The 18,884-nt window shown below is 42.8% G+C and overlaps 1 protein-coding gene across 8 annotated transcripts in view; it reads right to left on the bottom strand.

Moving 5' to 3' along the window:
• Positions 1-5,392, bottom strand: part of Dync1i2 (dynein cytoplasmic 1 intermediate chain 2) — a 53,736-nt gene extending 48,344 nt beyond the window's left edge. For 2 of the 8 annotated variants that reach the window (XM_015987838.3, XM_015987861.3), the window contains exons 1-2: positions 4,982-5,117; positions 2,859-2,975 (exon numbers count right to left, since the gene is read on the bottom strand). In XM_015987838.3, the coding sequence (XP_015843324.1) occupies positions 2,859-2,966 (108 nt within the window). In that variant the 5' untranslated portion in view covers positions 2,967-2,975; positions 4,982-5,117. Of the gene's footprint in view, positions 1-2,858; positions 2,976-4,447; positions 4,890-4,981 lie in introns of those variants that run through there. The other 6 variants (XM_006972415.3, XM_015987859.3, XM_015987846.2 and 3 more) reach the window with 6 other exon arrangements.
• Positions 5,393-18,884: the final 13,492 nt, after the last annotated feature.

Here is an 18,884-nt window from a genome sequence, read left to right as displayed (position 1 = left end):
TGTGCACCACATGTTTGCCTGGTGCTCACTTTGGACCCCCTAGAACTGGAGCTATCAATGTTTGTGAGCTGCCATGTAGGTACTGGGAATCAAACCCAGTCCTCAAAGAGAGCAGTCAGTACAATTAACCACTGAGGCATCTCTCCAGCCCTATATGGAAAAAAAAAAATTTTTTTTTTTTTTTTGAGACAGGGTTTCTCTGTGTAGCTTTGCGCCTTTCCTGGAACTCACTCTGTAGCCCAGGCTGGCCTCGAACTCACAGAGATCCACCTGCCTCTGTCTCCCAAGTGCTGGAATTAAAGGCGTGCACCACCTCCACCCGGCTATAAAAATATTTTTAAACAAAGTTATAACTGTCAACTTTTAGGATAAAATTAGTTTTTAATATAAAGTTCTTTTTATAAATCATTCTCATTGGATCCATGTTTCTATATAATCAAGGCATCTCCACAAGTATATTTTCAAAAAGGCTAGGAATGGTAGTTCATGCCTGAAATCCCAGAATTCAGTGGGCAGAGAATTTCCCCAAGTTCAAGGACAGCCTGGTCTACATAGTAAGCTCCAGATCAGCCAAGGTTACATGCAAGAGTCTGTCTTAAAATACGTAAATAACTTTTTAAGAATCAAATACATCTTTAAAAAGCAGTCAATTTCAAATCTCTATAGTATGAAACTAATGACCAAGGACAGGAATCATGGAAGTTTCCAACCCTGTGGTACAAAAGCTTAGATATAAGTGTGACAGAGGGGGAAAATTAGAGGAATTTAAGATATAAAAAGGAAGTAATAGACAATTTGATTTGTTGGAAAAAACATTTTTAAAGTTCTACATAAAATTTCAATGAATTTATATAGACTATTTATCAAAAACTCTCCCAGAGAAGCTGCAGAGATGACTCAGTGGTTGAGAGTCCCCAGCACCCAGGCCTGGCAACTCACGACACCTTCAACTCCAGCTGTTCAACTCTCTTCTGGACTCCTCCTGTGGCACCTGTACTTATGTGTACAGATACACGCACACGCGCGTAATTTTTAAAAAATCTTCCAGAGAACACTCATGTTTTAAAAGTTTAGACATTATCGTTATTTTATCTGGTTTTTTTTTTTCCCCCCGTGTTACCCATGCTGGCCTCAACTCTAGGGACTTGTGAGATCTTCCTATCTAACCCTCCCAAGTAGCTAGGGTTACAAGCAAACACCACTAAGGCCAGCTTTCAGGTCTTATTTCAGTAACAAAAACAGATAGCTGGGATGGGTTAAAACCAAAATTTATATTTTTAGTAACACAAAACATTTATGTTAGAAAAATTTTACCAACTTTTTGTTGTTGTTGTTGTTGTTTTTCAAGACAGGATTTCTCTGTGTAGCCTTGGCTGTCCTGGAACTCACTCTATAGACCAGGCTGGCCTCAAACTCAGAACTCAGAGATCTGCCTGCCTCTACCTCCCAGCTTTTATTTTAGCCATTTATATATAATTTTAGAAAAATCTTCTAGCTACACTGGACAATTTCAACAAACTTAAAGCATATAAAATATCAAGTAAAGCTCAAGCTTTCAGTGAAAAGCTTGTCAAGTAAACAACTATTACTCATATATTGAATGAATTTTGTTAGTCACAATATTTTTTATGTCATGTTAACTTATTTTCATCAAAATATAGCAAAAGAGATACTGTTATCCAGCTGACCCCTCACTGTGTACAATATAGTAGACTCATTGCTTCCTGCCTCATCGTGTTTTAAAGATTTTAAGTTAGATATCAATCACGTAGTAATTATTCCTGAGAGGCCACTTATGGCCACCTGTAAAAAATAAAAATCAAGTTTGTTCTCACAAACAGTTTAATGTTATAAATACTCTTTGGATCGACTCTGCCAGTCAGCTGTGAATCAAATAGCCAATGCAAAGCTTCAACCTTTTTCTGTATATCACAGAAAGGTTTGGGAAATTATAGGAAAAAAAGAAGGAAACTCTTCATTACCATCCTTTGAAGTATCTTAGCAATGCTGCACATAACTTTTGAATCACTGTGTTAACTGTTTTTCTGCCAATGCTCTTTCTCTAGCTCCTGAGAGTCGTTTAATAGTCATGTTGAGGTCCTGGCATTTACATACATAAACTTGGTACAGCAGGCACACGTAGGGCAAGTTATGGTATATTGGCCATTTGAAATGTATCTGTAATACAAGTAAACAAATCTGCCCGGAGAGCTGCAATAGGGACTAATGTGTAAATGTCAATGCAGGACAAATGAAATATGTCCAGCTCAGAGCTAATGTATATTTGTGATATTTATAGATTACAGTATGGGATAAGCAAAATCAGAAGATAAAAGTACCTTTTTGGTACTATCAAATCTACTGCTCAGTAAATATATTTTAATGACTAACTTACGATAAACGTTAAGTACATGCATATCCTCTACTCAAATAAATTGTTATATATAGCTCAGTTTGCTAATAATATCATTCTAGCAAATTAGCAAAGTATCTGAATAATGAATTTATTATGATAAACATATACATGTTATCTTATAAAGTATTATAATGCAGATGACCTTACTTGGCATAAAAATATATCCTTAGAAGACTACATGAATAAATTCAATTTCCATAACTCAAAACTTAGGAATGCATCAACTGATATGACCGCTTCCGGCCTGTTAGAGTATCCTACGGTACCTGTCCGTCACTTTCATCTGCCTAGCTTTGGAGTAAGAGTCACTGGTAATGCTACACTGACGGCAGCAGCTGCTGGACCGGCTGCTCTCCTGCAGTTCTCACAGGAAGTCTAAGCACCTGAAACAGGATGGACTTATGTACGAAGGGGGTTGTTTGTTTTATTGACTCAAACATACTTCCTTTTTTTTCCTTTCCTCTTCTTTTCTCTTCTTTTCTTCTCTGATTTGGGCCAAACGCTGCTTCTTCCGTTCCAACTCGGCTTTTAATTCACTTTTGTCCGACATGGCTGTGACCTTAAAAAGCACACCAACATTTACAATCATCATTACACTGATTAAAAAAAGTAGCAGACTTAAAATGTACCAAGAAGCTAGGAATTTCAATGCTACCTAAGGAGAACACACAAGTATGTTTTTAAATAATAAAAACAGATACATACCATTAAGACAAAACAAAAATTATAAACAAATGTATGAACAAGTATCACCCAAAACTTGAGCACAACAGCTAGCACACAGTGAGTGCTTTAATGCTCCAAGACCAAATTTAACAATGTCTCCCTCTGTAGCCAGGCTGGCCATGAAATCGTGATGTAGCCTTAGGATGTCCTCATGGTAATCCTCCTGTCTCAGACGCTGGTGTGCTGGGTTACAGGAGTCAGCCAGAACACCCAGATCCAAAGGTTTCTGATGACTCTGTATTTGAGTACTAGGTAATAAAAGTCATAACTAGTGTTTAAAACGAAAAGACAGGTTGGCATTAAACTTAAGTCTTAACAGAATATGATGGTTCACACCTGTAACCCCAGCTCTCCAGAAGCAGGGCAGGAAGATTTTGAGTTCCAAGCAGTCTGGGCCATACATAGCAAGAATGTTTAGTCTTCAGCCATGAAACCAAAAATATTAACAGAGATTTATGCATTTGTTCCAAGAAATTTGATAAAAACACTGAATGGTTAAAAAGAAAATTCCTAAAAATTCTTAAGTTCCCTAACGATCAAATGAAATGATATTTTCCCACCCTGACACCTTCTCACAGCATTTTGATATGATTATCATCTATTTGAGTCTGGGACTGTGTTTAGTCATTTCTGTCACCTTCACAGCATGGCAGTCTTACCATCAGAATGACAGTGGCTAACTGAATCCTGTGTAAAGTAGATGGGCTTACAAACATGAACATGACTCCATACTGTTATGAAGGAGTGGTGAACTAGGATCCTTCTGAACTAGAAAGGTAGCCTATGGGCTGAGTGTAAGTGAGGAGCCAGGAACACCTTATCTACATTGCTGGTTTACTCTGTCAGTGTCTCTCTAAGTACAATTTCAGGAATAAAGGTTTTAGATTTAGGGAACTGGGCGAATAACATCTTGAAAATCTTAGGAGGCTCTCTTAGGAAACACAATAAATTTGGATTAAGGGCAAGCTAGTAAGGGGGCAAAATTCACCTACTGTAAATGCAAAAGGGAAATCTTGATTATAGTACTCCAGAAAGGCTGACAGGACAGAGGACAAAAAATGGTGAGCAGGTGACAGGGAAATCCCTTTAATATAATCATATAACATACACTCTTACATATACTCCCAGCCAAGTCATTTGAACAAACTCACAAAGCAAGAGCCAGTGTTTGTTCACCCACCCTTTCCAGGTCTCTGAAAAGCTTCGGATGGTAAGGCCTGTTGGAGAGAGCTTCCATACACATTACTCTGTACTCTAGGTTATTTTCTGTTTACGGCTGACTGTCAACAAGTATACCAATCCTACCTGCTATCTAGATTAAAGAAATCTATCTTCAGTCAACCGTAACTAGTCTGTTCGCGGGTCATCAGCTAGCTCCCTCATCCTCTGCTCCGTGACTGACAGGTTCATTTTCTTAAAACTCCGGGAAAAGGAAAGTGTCCAGAATGGTGTTAAAAACCTCTCAATGTTCAGCGACCTCCAACACACACACGCGCCAGGTGCCTGGACATGCTACCGACCTAAGCAGCAGCGACCTTTATTCGTAAAACCAAGCAAAGCTTAAGGAATTAGTTTCTCCCTGGGCTTAAGGCCAAGAGGACGCGGTCCGGGCTGGGGTGTGTCCCGGGACCGCCAGGCGGTGCAGGGCAAGCCCCGAGGCCCCGAGGCTCCGGTCTCCCGCGGAGGGTCCCGAAGTGATGCCCAGGGCCGCGGTGGCCTCCCCGGGCCTTGAGTCACCAGGGCCGGCGCTGTCAGAACGATCGCGGGCCAGTCGGCCCCGCGACCTCCGACGCGGCCACCGGAGGCAAAGGGGCCTCGAGGGAAGCGCAGCCGACCCACCTGTCAGGTGGCGGGGTGGAGAAAGCTTCCTCTGGCCGGTAACTTCCCGGGAACGTCCCTCTCCAACTGTCCCCACCGCAGATCCGCGGCGTCCCAGACACACAAAGAGGGATGGGCGGAGGCCGCTACGGCGAGAGCCCAGGGACAAACGGCTGCGCAGAGACGCGGTCGCTCACAGAAGCGGAGGCGCGGCCGCCTGGCGGGGAGGGGCAGAGGAGGTACTTACCTTGTGTAAAGCCTAAGCTGACGGGTGAAACAGATATACACCGGCCGCGGGGCCCGAAGTGTTTCCGCTTTGGCAAAAGCTGGACAACTGCACCTCACATCCTGGGGCGGAGCCCGCAACACCCGCAGAGAACTACAAGCCCCGGCAACCAGGCGCATTGCGTGGTTGTGGGAATTGTGGTCCTCTTGATAGAAGCAAGGTATGCTGGGATATGTAGTCTGTCCTAACTTTTCAGTCCCCAGCACTAAGGTCCTCCTTCTGCCCTTAAAACGCCAATAGGAACATTCCGTCTCCTGTCTTGAAAATGTTTTCTTTGGTTGAACAGTGCTCACAATGTTGTATGTGTTGTTTCTTAAGCTCCGTGGCCCAACATTGACAAAAATCTTAAGAAATGCTATTTTCCATAATGGACCTGAGAAAGGGACACTTTTAAAGGAATTTATCTTACAGACAAGTACCTTACCTGTAGATAGAACTTTAGCGCCTACAAGCAAGCCTCCCGTGCGGGTTGTGTGTAGCATGTAACACAAGATCTAAATAAAAAGATACTAATTAGTGTATAAAATAATTTATAGTATTTTATAGTAGAATACCTTTCTGTTATTGGATCTGATTAGATTTTAAATATAAAGAAAATTATTGAAATGTGAATTTACCAGAAATGTATGGGCTGATACACATGGCTTGAAATGTTTATTTGAATAATTTGAAGCATTATTTGCCAAGTATTAAAGCTAATACCAAAGCATTATCTTTCTTATCTTCTAGAAAACCGACAAGAAGCACATTGTTTAAATTTAGATTGTTCTCAAATTTGAAGTTCTAAAATTTCAAAGAGTGTTTAGCTATACAAACTTTGTTTCCTTCTTTCCAAATATTTAGTTTTTGTTTATTCACTTGAAAAATTCTTCTGAGCATCACTCATCATGTACCAGGAATGGAGCTTCATACTATAACAGCTAAAACACACCCTCCTCTTCTCAAGGGAGAAAGACTGGGTTCTCAATTCAATTGACTATTAGGACAAGATTGAGTAACTAAGCTGTGGAAATAGGCAAGAGAAGAAACATTTCATGAAGAGAAGATTCCAGAGACAAGGCTTTGATTCTGGAAAGTTGAGAGATGTTAACCATGTAAACAAGATGCAGAAAGATACCAGGGTACCTAGAGGGAAGAGGGAGGAGGACGAGGACGAGGAAGAAAAATAGGATCAAAGATGAGGGAGCAGAGCATGGTGGAGAATCGAGAAATAATTCAGAATGGCTATAGGCTAAGACCTGAGGATCGAAGCCATAGGAAGGACAAAGTCTCATATCCAGCTTAGATTGCGACCTAAGGTGGTGAATGTAAGAAAAGATTTTAAAGAGGACAATGGCATGATCATGCTTACATGTTGGATAGTTCTTTAGAAATGGTCTAAGAAAGGAGATTTACTGGTGTTTTCTTTGTCCCTCTGATTCTTTCCTGCCCTTTTATACTAAACTCTGCAGTTTTCATGCTTGGGGGTGCCTCTCTAAGGACTGCTCTGTGCATGACCTCAGAGGGAGGGCATGGTGTCACAAGGTTTTATTCACAGCTCAGGGGGTGGGGGCCTGGCAGGGATAGGCAGATCTCTGTGAGTTCAAGCCAGCCTGGTCTACATAGTGAGTTCCAGGACAGCCAGGGCTACACAATAGAGAGTCCCTGTCTCAAAAAACCAAAACCCAAACAAACAAACACAAAAGGAGTCCCCCGAGGCAAGCTGGAAAATGAAGATGTTGTAGTGTGGTGTTGCTGGTCAGTCACATAGGCACTCACTGAGCTGGTTCTCTGGAACAGACCAAGAAACAAATGTCTGGGGGAAAATGGAAGACTGAGCCTTGGAGAAAGAGAAGGTAGCAGCTTTTCTTTTCTGGATGGAAGGCCTAAGGTCCTGAGTCCACTAACTGGACTCTGGCTGGGGTGTTTCATAGAGCCCCTGGGTCCCCTGCTTTCCCCTATTGGTCCTGTTTAGAGGCCATCGCCTAACCTGATTTCCCAGTGTTTCTCCTCAAAGTATCTTCTGGGGACAGAGGCTGGCATCTCAGGGAGCCTACTTCACTCTCCATGTCTACCCATGTCCCTCTTACTCTCCTTCAGTAGGACAGTTCTTCCCCACTCTTCCTCCTCTGAGTTACATTAGCAGCAATGATTTCATTCTACCAATGATTTCAACTCTCCCTCCATGACTCTGGTTCTCACTGGCTTCTGGTAACTGTTTTCTCTTTTTATTTCTTTTTTCCCTTTTATTTCTTTATCACCTGGTCTGTTATAGCTGTTCTTGAGTGCTACCTCATCCTTTTAAAAAAATTCTTACATTTGTGTGTGTGTGTGTGTGTGTGTGTGTGTGTGTGTGTGTGTGTGTGTGTGCCCTTGTACTACAGCGCACATGTGGAGATCAGAGGACAACTTGCAGGAGTTTGTTCTCTTTTTCCACCAAGCCGGTCCTGGGGATTGAACTCAGTGTCCACAGGTTTGGCAGCGAGTGCCTTAGCCTACAGAGTCGTCTCCTCAGCCCCATCTCATTCCTTGTTTGCTCACTTACTATTGCTTAGGTCTCTGCACCCCATCCTCACCCTCAATAATACAGCTCTCTCAGAAGGATGAGAGGAGAGGAGAGGAGAGGAGAGGAGAGGAGAGGAGAGGAGAGGAGAGGAGAGGAGAGGAGAGGAGAGGAGAGGAGAGAGAGTTTGGAGGCAGAGGGTAGTGTTGGAAGATTTGTTATGTCCAGATTGTAACCCCAAAGAGACCACCGAAGACCTTGGATGTCCAGAATGCAACAGCAAGGTTTATTCTGTAGATACAAGTCTAGACAGGGAACTCATTCCTACACCCAATACAGTGAGGCAGGGAGGAGTTGCTTTCTTTGTGAGGCTGGCTATTTAAAGGCAAAAACAGCAAGCCCTTCAGGGAGGTTGGGGGGCGGGGTTTGCACGGGTGCAACTCGGATTGGTTTATTTTTATTTCTGTTCTCTTTTAATTGGGTGAGGGTATGTAACCTTTGAATTTACTGGTTGGTGGTTACAATTATCTCTTTGGGGGCAGTCCAGCACAAGGCCCAGGCTTTGTCCCTGAGCCGCCATGGGGGCTGGCTGGCCAAGCATGTACTGACTGTGGGGGCTGACTCAGTGGCCCAGGCTCTGTCCTCGACTCATGCACATAACTCTAAGTTGGTGAGAGGTCTCAGACAGTAAACATCTGGCTGAACTTTGAGCAGTCAGAGTACATGCAGAAAGGGAGCTACTGCAAGGACTATGTCTTTTGTTCACGGCCCTCCCAGAGACTGCTTGCTCAGTCTCAGGAAACTGAAATTGAGGGCTGATCTCTGAGAGAAGACTGAGCAGCCTGTTATGGCATCTGCTTGGTCCTTTCAGATTTGGGGATGGAATCAGAAACCATAAAGACACCAAGGCATTATTAATAGAAACTAGGAGAAATAGATCAGAGAAATGTTAAGGTTATGCTAACACTTTGATAGCAGCAAAGCATAGTAGTCACCCAACTGGCTTTTCCACTGGATACCTAAAACTGTTGGATAAAACACCCTCCTTCTGATGTCAAGGCATTGGAAAGGAAGTAAGAAATGCTTAGGATTAAAAAACATAGAAGTTTGGGGATAGAACCCAGTGGCAGAGGGTTTGCCTAACAAGTGTGAGATCCCAAAATCAGTCCACAGCACAGAGGGCAAAACAAGGTGAGATGCCACAGGTGAACTTCATAGCTTAACCTGGTGGACTCCACAGCTTTGTAGGGTAAGCACAAGAGGAAAAGCCCACCGGTGCCTACTTCACACTAAGTTTTAAAAGCACACTTCCCAATGCATCTTTGATGGAAGAAACCCACTCCAACCTGACTCCCCTTCTGGAAAATGTCCAGCAGCCTGACTTTCCACGGCACTGGAACCAGGCAGTCTCCCCTAAGAATAAGCTCTCACAGGGATTTGCAGCCTGGAGTGGTAGTTCCCAGATAGTTCATGAAAGCACCAACAAAAACTGGTTTTAATGCTGGGGCAGACTTGCTCTCTGGGCTTGGAAGGACCAAAAATAGATGATAATATCTGGTTCTTTAAAAAAAAAAAATGGCCCCAAAGAGAGTGGCATTATTAGGAGGTGTGGCCTTTTTGGAGTAGCGTAGTCTTGTTGGAGGAAGTGTATCACTGTGGAGGCAAGCTTTGAGGTCTCATATATGCTCAAGATACTGCCCAGAGTCTCAGACTACTTCTTGTTGCCTGGAAGATGTAGCACTCTCAGCTCCTTCTCCAGCACCGTGTCTGCCTGCCCGCTGCCATGTCCCACCATGATGATAATGGATAGAACCTCTGGACTCAAAGCAAGCCATCTCAATTAAATGTTTTTCTTATAAGAGTTGCTGTGGTCATGGTGTCTCGTCACAGCAATAGAAACTCTAAGAAAGACACAGAGCTCATGAGGGAAAAGGGGACCAAGGCAAGAGCCAATCAGAATAGCAAGATGGGGAGAAAGGCCCACAAAGACCTTGGTTTTGAAATGATCAGACAATGTAAAGTAAAATGTGGTCAGCATGCTGAAAAAAAGAAGAGAAAGCTAAGATATGACTGGAGCAACAGATATGAAAGATTCAACTAGAGCTCAATGGTCATGTCATTAAGCTGCTTTGTAAATACTTGTGTTTATACCCACAGGCTAGTGTAGCTCTTAGCATTAGTCAGAGAAGCCTCTTCTAGCAGTGGTGACCACCAAGGCTCCTCCTTGTTGTGTGTATGTGGTATATGATCAAGAAGTTAAGAACGGAAAGTACCCGTGAAGCAACGTGTCAAAAGGAGGGCACATCCACCTTAACCGAAAGAGGAAGAGTTTGAAAGGGTCACAGCTGTATTCTGCTACCCAGAGATTCAGGATCTCCAAAGAGTCAGGGGACTCACCAGGTCTTTTCTGAATAGTCAACTTTAGGATTTATTACCAGTCGCTGACAACCTTATGATGTGTATCTTCATCACACAGACCATAGAAATTATGTCATTGTGGAAAAGAAAACTGTGGTCTGATAGCAGTATATGAAGCTTTTTAGCAATGGCTCTGTCTGTCTATCTATCTATCTATCTATCTATCTATCTATCTATCTATCTATCTATCTATCTATCTAACTATTTATTTATGGTTTTTCAAGACAGGGTTTCTCTGTATAACAGCTCTGGCTGTCCTAGAACTCACTCTGTAGACCAGGCTGGCCTGGAACTTACAGATATCCACCTGCCTCTGCCTCTTGAGTGCTGAGATTAAAGGTGTGTGCCACCACCACCCAGCATAATGCCACCTTTTTAAAAATTATTTTTAATTGTGTGTGTGTGTGTGTGTGTGTGTGTGTGTGTGTATGTGTGTGTGTAGGGTGTATACTTGTGAGTACGGGTGCCGCCAGAGGTCAGAGGCATCATTTGGAGTTGCAGATGGTGGTAAGTTGCCTGATATGGCTTCTGGAACTTCTGGAATAGCAGTATGTGCTCTTAACTGCTGAGCAGTCTGTGTAGACACTAGCAATTATATCATTTAATATTTATCTGTATCGTCACTTGGTTAGATAAACTTCTACTGAAATGAAATATATTAAAGTCAAAGATATATTTCTGTGACTTTCTCACCAGGCAAAGAATATGTTTCCTAAGATCTTTGCATAAATGCTGTGATCTCTATTACTTTTTCCCCACATTAATTAGGGGGTCGTCTAAGATCTCACTTTGCTAATCCAAGTTCATGAGGCTCTGCCTCTAGGACTTAAAGATTGCTCGTCTTTGGAATGTTAATGACTTCTCCAAGCTGCTCGCATTTTTAACTTTTTTCCTAAACACTTTGCTTCACCTTCAGGAACTGTGTTTGACCCGTTGGGAAACACTGAGAGAAGAAAGGGTCTTCTCCCAACTTTGGAACCATCTTAACTTTCCCATTTCCTCTCATGGTAAGGGAAGCTCTTTAGGAAACCCTCTTCACCCAAGGAAGTGCTCATGAGCTGACCAGCAAGTCTCTCATAATATAACAGCATTACTTTTCTATTATCCTTATTATTGTTCTAGTCTGTATTTTTTCCCTTCAGAGTGTTTGCCGCATTGTTAAGTTAATATGGGTTTTTTCCCCCATTATTTCCTCTACTTGTCTTGATGCACATATTTTCTCTCTTAGTGTCAAAATAAGGTGATGGTGAATTAGGAGTCCTTTCCGAGCTGAGAATACTTTTGTAATCTGGTAACCTTTGGCATGAAGCACATATCCTAGTGAATGATGGCGCACTTAAGAGTGATTCACCACTGAACATTACAGAAAATGGACTGAGGGGCTCAAAAATTCAAGGCAAGTTCCTTCTCCTCAGCGTGGGGTATATACTGTACTCTCACTTTTCTACCCCCTATTATGTGGTTAAGAGAGAGGAGATAATGACGGCTTCCTAAAGTTCCCTGTAATGCACTCCAAACTCTGTTAGGTGTAATGGTTTTAAAAGGCAGAATGAAAACACAGCCAGGAGATCAACACAAAAGGAATCATTTCCTGATAGCGACAGTGAGCCTGCGTTCACACACACACACACACACACACACACACACACACACACACACACACACACACAACACATACACACCGCCCATTAACTGTAATGGGAATTATGAGTGCCCTATTAAAGGAGCTGACACCCTCCAGATGTGGCGAGGGGATGCTCAGTCTCCCTGGGTTTCTTGTATTGATTTAGTTTCTTGTGGTAGAATAAAATCCCGAAGTGGTTTTTTTGCAGAGCTACTCCTGGGTGTTCAGTCTGTTGTTTTTGGAACTTGGGGCATGCAGAACAACAATTACTAATCCCCAGGCAAAATACAGTTAATCATGGATGATGTGTGAAACCCAAGCCAGACCCAGATTGATTAATTTTCAGGTTAGAAGCATTGACCTGTCATATTCCTCTTTGAATAAATATTTATTCAACATTTGACCTTTCTGGATCTAGGCAAATTTCAGGGTGGCTAAGATTTCTACATTAACATGGAAATGATCTTTTAATTATTCAGAATGTTGATTAACAACATGTCCAGATTTGCATAAAAGGAAAGAAATGTAGTTTTACTCAGTAATATTTCCAGCCAACATTTCTCTATATATGAATATAGAAACCTTGATCACTGGCAGATACTCAGCTTTGAGAATGTTGTGTTGGCCAATGTCTGAATATATGTATGTGTGTGAATAGGCACACATGCTTACACACTGAGAAACATTTACACAAATGTAACATGGTCTCCTGAGCTTTCAAGTGGTGTATCCTGCAGATTTCCAGGCACTTGACATTCAATATGTGCAAGCCTTCCCAGCAAGCCTCTCCTGTTCCCAGTCTCACTAAAGGAAGCTTCTATTCCTCAGTTACTCAAGCCACAGGGGCACTAAAGCACCATCTTTCAAATTCCACATCCCCACATTGACCACTGTGGGTTTTATCACAGGTACCTCACTCATTATGGCGCCTCCTTTCCAGAGGCTACAGGAGGGCCTCTGGTGGTGTTGTAGCAAGTATGAATCTAGCACCAGACCAGAACGTCCTGAGGACACACAAATCCAGCATGCTGAGATCCAAGATAGCTCCAAAGTCAGAGACGCAAGAGAAAGTGAAGCAGTGGTGGTTGGGGGTGGGGTGGAGGTGGAGACATAAGATGGGGAGTATGTCCCTAGAATTAGGAATGCAGGCAAGGACTTAGTCACACATGGCCTAAAAAGGTAAACAAGGAGAATTAGAGTGATGCCCAATATATTGTTTTCAAGTCATTGTAGAACAAAACAATGGGATAAAATAAACAAATGTCCTACTTAGAAATTATTCCTGAGCCAGGCGTGGTGGCGCACTAGAGGAGTCAGATGATCCTGGGAGGAAATGTTTTCATCAAATGGGTAGACAGTCCCCTGCCCCAAAAGACCAACACTAGTGGGATCACCTCCAAGATAGACATAAGGATTGTGGCATCAGGGATTTCTGGTCTTCAGACACTGAGGGCTGATAATGTATCTGTCAAATTTCCACAGAGCTACAGAATGTGGAAGAAATTAGAAACTCCCAAAACAAACTGTTTAAATTTTATCAATGCTTAAAGTGCTGTTAAGACTGAAGTCACGCCGGGCGGTGGTGGCGCACGCCTTTAATCCCAGCACTCGGGAGGCAGAGCCAGGCGGATCTCTGTGAGTTCGAGGCCAGCCTGGACTACCAAGTGAGTCCCAGGAAAGGTGCAAAGCTACACAGAGAAACCCTATCTCGAAAAACCAAAAAAAAAAAAAAAAAAAAAAAAAAAAAAGACTGAAGTCACTATGTTAAGGAGAAGGGGATCAGCAGGGGTTGGAGGGGTCAAGAGAGGGTCTTGGGGGTGAATATGATCAAAATATATCATATACATATATAAAATATAATAAAACCTATTATCATACATAGACTGCAGCCAGTGAACTGGGGATACAGCTGAGTGACAGAGCATTTCCCAAGCATGTACAAGACCCTGGATTCAACTCATAGCATCACCAAAAAAAAAAATAATAATAATTACCGTTATTACCTTAACCCATTAAAATGTTTGTGTTTATCAAGTGTGCGGTTCAACCAACTTTATAAAAAAGGTTTGCTGTGAAACAATCATTTTGCACACTGTGAATATGTATTACTCTCATTGTTTAACAAAGAGCCAGCCGGCCAATAGCTAGGCAGGAAAAGGTTAGGCGAGACTTGCAGACAAAAAGAGAGCTTGGGGTAGAAGAGGGTGGAGTCACCAAGAGACATGGAGAGAAGCAAGATGAATATGCCATGCTGAAAAAAGGTACTGCCATGTGGTAGAGTGTAGATAAAAAATATGGGTTAATTTAAGTTGAAAGAGCTAGTTAGTAACAAGCATAAGCTATCAACCAAGCATTTATAATTAATAATAAGTCTCTGTGTGGTCATTTGGGAGCAGGCTGGCAGGACAGAGCTGGCCAGTGGTCTTGATGAAAAACCCCACCTACAAAGGTTAAATGTGAAATTGAGTGCACAAAGTAGAGCCAAACTGATAAAATTATGGCCTTATCTACTTCATATACTGGGCTGTGTGTGTGTGTGTGTGTGTTTGTCTTTTGTCTTTTGTTTTTTGGTTTTTCAAGACAGGGTTTCTCTGTAACAGTTCTGGCTGTTCTGGAACTTGCTCTGTAGACCAGGCTGGCCTTGAACTCACAGAGATCCACCTACATCTGCCTCCTGAGTGTTGGGATTAAAGGCATGCACCACCACTGCCTGGCTTATACTGGGGTTTTTAAAGATAATTTCGTTAGAATGAAGGTTCAGCTGTCCGCAGACAACAGGCCCCTGTCCACAGCCTGGGGCTTCCCAGACACCTGTCTGAGGCTTGTGTTCTGCATCTGTCCAGCCACATCTCCACTGAGGTCCTCTTCTGTGCCAGAGGCTTTCCAAGTACCTTATGTCCAAAGGCATCTTCTCTCCCCATCCTCTGAAAAGCTGTCCTCGATTTCCACTCCATTTCTTAGCTCTTACCCTAGTCTCTGGTTGTGTCTCCCTCCCTCCCTCCCTCCCTCCCTCCCTCCCTCCCTCCCTCCCTCCCTCCCTCCCTCCCTTTCTCTTCCCACTTAGGGTTAGCTAAGTCACATACAGGACTATGACATTTAGAGACAGTATTTCATTCATGACATTTAGAGACAGTATTTCATCCATAAGGTTTTTCATTCAATGTTCATTCAAAAACACTAGTAGATCATGGTGGTACACCCCTGTAATCCCAGCACTGGGGATGCTGAGCAAGGAGGGTCATAAGTTCAAGGCCTGCCTGGGCTGCTCAATGAGACCTTGTCTCAAACAAACAAAAATATTTACTAAGTGTGAGTTAATAACTCATGCTGTGTCACATTGAGTTGAAAGTCATGGGCGTTTTTATACAAGGTACATCCAACAGTTAGAGTGGTAAGCGTTCTGAGAATGAAGGAGGCGAGGCTGCTTTGCAAGAGCAGCTCGCTCAGGTTTGTGCCCACAGGGTGCATGGATGTTGGTGAACATTCGAGATGAAAGTGTCTGGTAAAGGGCAGAGCTGAGCATAACATGGACAAAGCTGGTAGAATGGAGCCAGGGCCCACATTACAACTGCTGAGGAGTTTTATATTGTTGGCAACCGAGAACCACTGATGCATTTTACAGTGCTTGGGTGATCTAATTCATACTTTTAAAATATTTTGGTAGCTGAATGAAAGAATTGGTGGGGACTTAGAGCAGGGGCAGGAAAACCACTTAGCATCTTAAGTGAGAGATGATTAGATGAAGGAAGTCAATGGGAAAGTTGAGGATAGACTTGAGGAATAGTTTTAAAGACGGTGGAGAAAGATCGATGAGTGATTTCGGGCACAGGACGCACCTGAGAGTTCTAAGAGGCATGATAATTTGGTCTAACATTTACTTAATGAGTCTGGGAGCCAAGGTGATTTTCTATGAATACAATTTGAATATAGAAACAACTGAATATAGAAATTCTCATCCTTTAAAAAAAAAAGAAAGAAATTCTCATCCTGACTCACTCTATCCCACTAAAAGTCAGTAGGCTGAAAGAGATGGTATAGACAAGTTAGGTGAGACCCAATGGGAAGGTGAGACCCGATGGGCACAGGAGGCAGCAAGATGGGCGAGGAGAGGTGAAAGCACATGGGGACAGACAAAGGGAAGATGTCAGGAAACACAAGAGGTTTGCTTCTGATGATAATATATAGCACTTGTTTCTGCTGGAAACCAGACAAGCTCATTACTTTTTGTCAACTTGACACAAGCTGGGGTCATCTGGGAAGAGGGAACCTCAACTGAGAAAATGCCTCCATCACATTGGGGTGTAGGCAAGTCTGTGGGGCATTTTCTTGATGAATGACTGATGTCAGAGGACCCACACCATTATGGGTTGGGCTGTCCCTAGGAGGGTGTTCCTGGCTGATCATCAGAGCAAGCCAGTAAGTGGTGTTCCTCTGTGGTCTCTGCTTCAGTTCCTGCCTCCAGGTTCCAGCCCTGAGTTCCTATCCTGGCTTCCCTCCCTGGTGGACTGTGATTAGGATGTGTAAACCAATAAACCCTTTCCAAGTTGCTTCTGGTCATGGTGTTTTATCACAACAACAGAAACCTAACTGGGACACCAGTGAAGATAAGTTCTGGATTTCACCGGACTAGACTGCTGACTTCAATCGTTTATAGCTCATTTCAGGGTAAAACACTCCATAGAGTACTGCAAAGCCAGCAAAGTGTATGTATTGGCTGTTTGTTTGGTTTTAGATTTTTCTTCATTGTTCAAGGGAAATGTTTTTCATAAATAAGACCATTGCACATTTTACCACTTTTTATAAGAAACGGCATGTGAAACTTGAGTAAATTGATACCATATTTCTTACTAATCCTAATATTTGGGATCCTGTATTGGATATCCTGGGCAATGGTCCCATACTGTCCTTTATTTAGGAGTAAGTGGAGTGAGGCAGATAGAGGACTCCAGAGTTCTTCAAAGACATTGTATTTGATGTTGTAGATTCAACACTGCTTTCTTTCTCTTGACCCAAATTTAAACTGCACTTGCACATGCACCTCTTTGGGGGGGGGGGCTGTCAATTCCTCAAAAGGTGACCTACCATACAACTCAATGCAGAGAAGAACAGAAGAGGTAAATCATTCACATACAGATGTCAAAGAATTTAAAAAATGGAGGGGGCTGGAATGATGCTTCAGTGGTTAAAAATACTTGCTTCTCTCACAGAGCACCTGAGTTCAGTTCCTAGCACCCACATGCTGGCTTATAACTGTCCATATAACTCCACTTCCAGGGGATATGGCATCCTCTTCTGACCTCCTTAGGTACCAGGCATGCACTTGGTAGGCATACATACATCCAAGCAAACACTCATCCACATAAAATACAAAATGAACAAGTCTTTTTTTGTTTGGTTGGGATTTTTTGTTTTGGTTTAGTTGGTTGTTTTTGTTTTTCTTTGGTTTTTTGAGACAGAATTTCTCTGTGTAACAGCTCTGGCTGTCCTGGAACCTGTAGACCAGTCTGGCCTTGAACTTACAGAGATCCTCCTGTCTCTGCCTCCCGAGCGTTGGGATTAGAGGAGTGTGCTACTACCACCTGACTGAACAGGTCTTTTTCAAGATGGGGAGGAGTTACTTAATGCCATACTTTAAAATTTATATTTGTATTCCCATATTCTTGAGCAGTTTGGTGGCATATGCTTTTAATCCTAGCACTTGGGACTGAGATAGGAAGATTGTGAGTTTGAGACCAGCCTGGGAGATTTAGTGAGTTCCAGATCAGCCTGTGCTATATAGCGATAGACTGTCTCAAAAACAACAACAACAAAACCAACAAAACCATTGAAGAAGGAAGAGATATCTCCATTCTCCTGCGCTGGAGATGCAGCCTACCTAGCGTGGGCAAGTCCTGAGATCCCGAGGAAAACCAAGTTCTGATGTTCTTGCCCTGCAGCCTTGCTCTCAGCGCTGAGCGCACCTATACAGTCCTGGAGATCTGAGCCGTAAGTGAGAACACTTTGGCAGCATCACATGCAGGAAGAGGGAGAAGGCTTCATTGCTTTCTGAGCTTAACTGCAGCAAATGATTGACTACTGTGGAACATCCCAGGTCCTCAGGAAGGGGTCACATGCCTGCGGGGATGCAAAGAGACCACTGGAAATGCTGACATGCAAAGGAGAGGCGATGGAAATGTTGTACATGGGAGGACCACAGAAAACACCGCTGAGCAAGGGTGGGCTCTTTCTGTCTTGGTCTTGAGGTGTAATAATTTTAGGTGGATTTTAATCTAGACTTGAAAGGACCTGGTCCTGGTATGAAGAGTTATGCTTGTCAATAAGGATGAGCCAATATACAATCCTTCTCTTTGCTATGAGTCTTGGGTCGATTAGTTATCGATTTCCAGATGTTTGAGACCACGTTCCAGATGACAAGAGAGAGGACTGTTGGCAAACAGATGCAGTTCAGAGGCGCGAACAATTAGTCTGTCTTTGTTTGACTTCAGTTAAAGTGTACCATTGCCTAAGCTAAGCCAGCAGCAGCAGGAGATGGCAACACACTTGTTCACGCAGGGGAACCTCAGCCAAGTGGAAGCATCCAGAAGGTTATCATGGGTTGATTATGCCAGATTCTCTCCAAACTTCTTCTAGCATTTCACTGAGTTGGCTATTGTAGTGCAGTGGTGTGTGTGTGTGTGTGTGTGTGTGTGTGGTATTTGCTTTTCTTTGTTGATTTATTGATTGACTTATTGAGACAGGGTCTTGTCTCTCTTTACTTCCCCTCTGCCGTAAAGTGTGTAGCTCTGTCTCGCCACGCCCTTCCGTCATGACGTTGTATCCATGGACCCCAGGTGGTAATCTTTGAAACCTTGGACCCAAATAAAAGTCTTCTTCTTTTAAACTGTTCGGTTCATATGTTTGTCACAGCAATGGAAAAACTGGCTACCACAACACAACAATCATATATGATGTAACTACAGTCACGTGTGTGTCCATCAGATGTCTTTGTTAGTTTCCTGTTTCTATTGTAGCCAGTTACCAAATACTTTGTGTCTTAAGACAATACAGATAGTGTCTTACAATTTTTGTCATTCGAAATCTGAAATAAGTGTCCCTGTTGCTAAAGCCAAGATCT

The sequence above is a fragment of the Peromyscus maniculatus genome, chromosome 4 (genome assembly GCF_049852395.1).
Source record: "Peromyscus maniculatus bairdii isolate BWxNUB_F1_BW_parent chromosome 4, HU_Pman_BW_mat_3.1, whole genome shotgun sequence".
In the NCBI taxonomy this organism is placed as follows: domain Eukaryota; kingdom Metazoa; phylum Chordata; class Mammalia; order Rodentia; family Cricetidae; genus Peromyscus; species Peromyscus maniculatus.
Note: the sequence above shows the minus strand (reverse complement) of the source record. Positions and strands in the feature narration are given on the sequence as shown.